The sequence below is a fragment of the Gavialis gangeticus genome, unplaced genomic scaffold, assembly GCF_001723915.1.
Source record: "Gavialis gangeticus isolate Ggan-Ray unplaced genomic scaffold, GavGan_comp1, whole genome shotgun sequence".
Classification (NCBI taxonomy): domain Eukaryota; kingdom Metazoa; phylum Chordata; order Crocodylia; family Gavialidae; genus Gavialis; species Gavialis gangeticus.
This window is the reverse complement of record NW_017729006.1, coordinates 10,886,867-10,892,612: the sequence shown is the minus strand read 5'-3', so window position 1 is coordinate 10,892,612 and position 5,746 is coordinate 10,886,867. Positions and strand designations below refer to the sequence as shown.

Below are 5,746 nucleotides of genomic sequence, written 5' to 3'. Positions count from 1 at the left end.
TTCTTTTAGCGGAGAGTAAGAAAATAAAAGCACATAAAACAACAGAGAAAGAATGACAAAATGTATAATGGCTTGCTCCTGAGGCGAAAAAGGGGTTATTATATATAGAATTATTATACTATATAATAAAAAAGGGATTATTATATATACAGTTATTATTCTATATAAGGAGAGTGATCACGAAAACTGAGGCTAGGCGTTTAGGCACAGGTTAGTGCAAACAAAAAAAAATAAGAAACAGCTCAAAGGATGCTGCTCTTCCCATGTTTCCTTTGGCTCCAATTAACCAGGAGGCCAAAGAGCCTACATAAGGCCCTTTATGCCTGTCCCTCATCGAGTGAACTTGCTTTAGACCTTCTGCCCTGGGCCTGGACCCTAGTCAGCCTGCCTAAATGGGTTTGATTTAGAAAAAAAGGGCTGTGGTGGAGGTGAGCTGCACCCACAGGAAAGGGGAGGTTCTGTCTCTGCTACATACTTCCCCTGAGAATGGTTTCTAGTTCCTGAAAGCATACACCTGGCTGAGCAGTTGAGTCATCACCACTGTCTGCATGTTGAAGAAACAGATAATGATACTTATCACTCCAAAGACAGAAATTCCTGGATAACTCAGTTTCCCCTTTCCATGGGTTAATTCTGCATAAGTGTGAATGAAGTCCAGTATGCAAATACAAATTGACAAGAAGGAAAACAGGAAACTTGGCTCAACCTTTGAGTATGTGTTCTTGGATATCTATTTTCCTGTATTGTAGGATACTAAAAAGAAGCTTCTAAGCTTACTGATTTGGCCATTTTAAAATGTAGACATTGAAACAGTCTTTGGTCATCTAAAAAACCCAGTTTACTTCTGAGGTTAAAAGGGAGTGTTCACAGTGAATCCTCCAAGAATAAGTTCTTTAAGGTCTTTTCTAGTCTTGACTAAGATAATGCAAAAAATCTCAGTGACCATGAAATGAAGAGGTAGAAGAGGATTTCAGGCAGATTTCCCAGGCACAGTGTGTAGCAGTTGTTTTGTTAAAGGTTAATAGTCAGAGAGGAAAGATTTCCCTTTTGTAAAAGGATGGAAGAAATCAGAATTACTTTTTTCCACCTTTAAGATTATACAGATCCTAATGAAGAAGTGTAAACTCTCCAGATGAGGTTTTATTATTCTTATTGCAACTAGTCGGGAGCAACAGAGCAGTTCAAAGGACAAAAATAGCATTTCTCTGTAAAGCTCAAGAAATTCAGTTTCTCCATTATAATTTATTTTGGTGCCAGCTTCTTTGGTCCAAATACTGTTTGTTCCTTCCTTTGCACAAGTTTTTCAAGTAGATCTTCACACACTTTTGGAATACAGTCCAGTTGCAACAATATCCACTCTCTTTACTCAGTGGTTGGCTCTTTTCTTTGGTTTCACATTTAGCATGGCACAGACATCTTGCAGTGGTGGAGTCACACAGCTGCATCTTTAAAAAGGAAGCTAGTGTCAGTTGGGTAGCCGCAAACAAATTATTTTATTTGATTAAAGGACACACAGGAAACATTCTTCTTGAGGAGGCAAAGAGGAGATCAAGCATTCACTGATTATTATATGCAAGTTATTTTGCTGTTAACAGCTGCCAGTAGCTGCTAACACATTTCAGTATTCACTGAATTCATTAAATTACCATGTCATCAATACAGGGAGTAATAGGGTACAAAATGTTAATATATCCTTCCATAACAACTCTGCCATGGAAGATATAAATATAAATTTTGAATAAATTCTGTGCTTCATATTAACATTTGAGACATTTGACACTTACCTGTTGACTGAGTAACACAAGAGACCTTGTAAGATGACCACATGCTCAATATGCAAAGGAATGTAGCTAGGAAACCGAAGACCTGTTAAAAAATGGTGTATTTAAAAAGCATTTTATGGAATCTATGCAGTGCAGAGTCCCATATATTCAAATCCTGTATTGTTACATAACAGTATTAACTGAGAGGGGAACTCCCCTACCAGAGGAAAATGTGCTTGTGTGAAGCCCATGTGTGATGTGCCCTAGCCAACAGCTGTGACATATGAATTATTCAAACCTCAAAATTAGGGTTTAGGAATATTTTCAGTGGGACACAGAACCTGTGCAAGAACCTTTTACACAAATGAAGATTCCTTCCTGCAGCCATGGAAACATTCTTATTTTTAGATGCTAAAGTTGGAATTCATATTAGGGGTGTGTGAAGCAGGCCATATTCGATTCAGATTCGGTCCGAATCGGGGACAGAGATTCAATCCGATTTGGATCACTGTCCCTGATTCGATTCAGCCAAATCTGAAGATTCGATGCTGATTCAGAGAATCAGTGATTCGGCCACAGATACAGCTTTAAATGTTTTTTTCTACATACCTTGAGGTACCAGGTGCAGATCATGAACGTTGCGATGCTGGGACAGATGGAGCATCTCACAGAAGCATGGGGGGCCCCCCCACATACTCAATGGTGAACCTGGAAGTGGGCCGGAATTACTTCCGGTCCACCAGGGAGCACGCAGTGATTGGCTCGGTGATTGGCCATGGGGGGACCCCGGGTGCCCCCCAGACCCAGGAGGCACAAATTGCCAAGCTGGGGGGGTGCAGGCCCCCCAGCACACTCCCCGGTGGACCTGCAAGTCGACTGGAAGTGCTTCTGGTCCATTTCTGGGTCTGCTGCCAAGTGCACTGGGGACCTCACCGTGCTCCTGTGGGACACTCCATCCACCCCAGCACTGCAGCATTCACGAGCCATCTGGTACCTTGAGGTATGTAAAAAACCATTTAAAGCTGTGCCTATGTCCGAATCTCCAAATCTTTCAGAATCTCTCCGAATCGATTTGGAGGGTTCCGATTCAATTCAGAGAGATTAAAGGGTCTCCTGATTCGATTCAGAGATTTGGCCACCGAATCGGGCTGAATCTCCACCGAATTGAATCAGGGACTGAAGCTTTGCACAGCCCTATTTCATATATTTCTATGTAGAGTTATAACTCTATTTAACACACGTCTACTTGCTGAAAGCAGGAACATACCACACCCTGTACTCTAAACACTATATAGTAGATTGTAGTTACAAAAACATGACTATATCTTTGACTTGTACATCACTCACTTCAGTGGAGCTGTGCTGATTTACAGCAGCTAAAGTTTCATCTAAGTTTAGAACTCAATTCTGACAGGGTAAAATACACTGGATTCCTATGAACTCCATACATACCGAATGGAGCCCAAAGCATAGGAGCATTCACAAAACATTTAGCACAAACAGGATGAACAACATTAGTTAAGGTCTTTCCCCACAAGCCTTAGTGCTATGACTGCAGCAACTTCCAGTTTCTATCAACAAAACAAAGACCACAAAAATAACCTTCCAATAATTCACAGCAAGTCTTGACTTAGTTCACAGTTTGACAAAGAATCATCTGTTACTAAATAAGTCTATCCCAGGTACCTGCTGCCCAGAGAAGTTTTTACCCATTCATTTCTACAGATCACAAATTAAATTTCCAAACGGCCACACTCTTCAAGAGGTAACAAAGACAATTTTCCCTTTTAGGAATTATTGAGTCATTGATTCAATACAGTAAAAGGGAATACCATAATTCTGAATGTGATATAAAAGATCTTGACTTTCTCCAATTATTAAATTAATATACTGCTTTTCCCAAAAGAGGAAGGCCCATTTGTCCTGACCCCCTATTCATGTCAGAAGGCTGTTTGTGGTCCTCTCTCTTGCTCTCTCTCTCTCTCATCTTTCTTCGCATCTTATCTTAAACTTCTTAGGATGTGGCAGCTCCTTAACAGCCCGCACCATCATCACATGATGTTGGCTGTTAAAGAGCTTGCTACATTCTATCGCAAAGGGAGATGAATTTCAATATTGAGCAAATCTGACACACAGGACTGACCATATTCGTGACCATTACAATTTGCCTCGACTAAGGTGGGGCAGAGGAGGGAACGTACTGTGACTCAGAGTCTCAGTTTCTTCCCTGTGAGCCTTTTCTTTTGAGAAAGGAGGAAATTACTCCTTTTTGTGGAAGAGTTTACTCTTCTCTCTGTGCTCAGCCACCAGCTCTGAACTAAGAGTGAAGGATACCAACAAGGGCCTTCTGATCCCTTATACCTCCCTCCCCACTTCCTTGCTGACTGTGGGGTCCAGTGGATAAGCACCGTCTCCACATTCTGTGACTGAAGCCACAATCTGAACATGCCAGAGCAGAGAAAATACTGGTTTCCTCCAAAGTCCCCTGCATGGTCAAGACAGACCTGTGATAATATAGCACAAAATCCTTTGGGATGGTGAATATTAATGTGAGATTATCCGGGAAGTTTTATATGCTTCTCTGTTCTAGGAGAGGGTTCAGAGTTGTGAATCCCACATGGAAGAAGACTCCTTTCTGCAGCCTACAGTAAAGAACTTAAATCCCATACAGGTATTCATAGATTTCATAGACATTAGGGCTGGAAGGGACCTCGGATGATCATCGAGTTCAGCCCCCCGCCCAAAGGGCAGGCAGTCAGCTGGGGTCATAGGATCCCAGCAAGATAAGCATCCAATTTGCTCTTGAAAGTGTTCAAAGTAGGTGCTTGAACCACCTCCGATGGCAGGCTGTTCCAGACCTTGGGGGCTCAGACAGTAAAGAAATTCTTCCTTATGTCCAGCCTGAAACGGTCTTGTAGTAGTTTATGACCGTTCGACCTCGTCATCCCTTGGGGCGCTCTAGTGAACAAATGTTCCCCCAGATACTGGTGGTCACCCCTGATAAACTTGTAGGTGGCCATCAGATCACCCTTGAGCCTCCGCTTTTCCAGGCTAAAGAGCCCCATGGCTCTCAGCCTGTCATTGTAAAGTCTGTTTTTCTGACCTCTGATCATGCGCACGGCTCTTCTCTGGGCTCTCTCAAGCTCCTCCACATCCTTTTTGAATTTTGGAGCCCAAAACTGGGTGCAGTACTCCAGCGGCGGTCTCACCAAGGTCGAGTACAAGGGGAGAATGACGTCCTGGGATTTGCTTGAGATGTGTGTATGTGGGTTTAAGACAAACAAACCTATCTCCTCAGCCTTTCCTACTGTCCAGCTTAGTTGGCTCCTCACTCACAGTGCTTAAGTTTTTAGTTACCGTCTTACATGTCTAGCTTAGGGTTACAGATTTTCTCATGATGGCCAGCACCTACAAGTGAGGCGCTGAAGAATTAAGTTTTGTACTATTTATGGACTTATGTGGATTTAGTTCTGAAAATGGAAAGGCCTGTGCGGAGGTACAGCAAGGCAGCTGCAACGCGTAGGACTGCGCCAGCTGCTGCAGTGCCAATTGTGCCCTCCCCCAAAGGCAGCACTCAGGGCTTCCCCCCTCTATTATGCTATTGGGTCTGTAGTCATTCTCTATTTCAGAGTTTCCTCAGTCTAAATTCCACTGCTGATAAAGTCTTGTTTTACACATCTACGGACTTCCTCAAATTAACCATATAGGGAAGTCTTGGTTGTAGAGACGGTTAAATATCTCAGATAGCTAGGGCCAACTTCACAGAGAACTGGACTCTCTATTCACAAGCATCATGTTCGGGGAGCAAGGCTGCCTCACTGATGTGCTGTGACCACCACTATAAGCAGCTGGAATCCCACAGTAATCAATTAGCTTGTGTGTTATTTTAGGGCAGTGATACTCAGGCAGTGGCTCCTAAACTACAGTAAGCTCTTTAACTGATCACATGCGTTTTCTCAGAGAAAAATATCATCAAAGTTTGT

At 42.7% G+C, this 5,746-nt stretch overlaps 1 protein-coding gene across 4 annotated transcripts in view; it reads right to left on the bottom strand.

The window, feature by feature from the left end:
* Positions 1 to 353: 353 nt before the first annotated feature.
* CMTM7 (CKLF like MARVEL transmembrane domain containing 7) overlaps positions 354 to 5,746 on the bottom strand; it is a 60,056-nt gene continuing 54,663 nt past the window's right edge. For 3 of the 4 annotated variants that reach the window (XM_019508797.1, XM_019508800.1, XM_019508799.1), the window contains exons 4-5: positions 1,785 to 1,866; positions 354 to 1,417 (exon numbers count right to left, since the gene is read on the bottom strand). In XM_019508797.1, coding sequence (XP_019364342.1) covers positions 1,236 to 1,417; positions 1,785 to 1,866 — 264 coding nt within the window. In that variant the 3' untranslated portion in view covers positions 354 to 1,235. Of the gene's footprint in view, positions 1,446 to 1,784; positions 1,867 to 5,746 lie in introns of all 4 variants that reach the window. The other variant, XM_019508798.1, reaches the window with a different exon arrangement.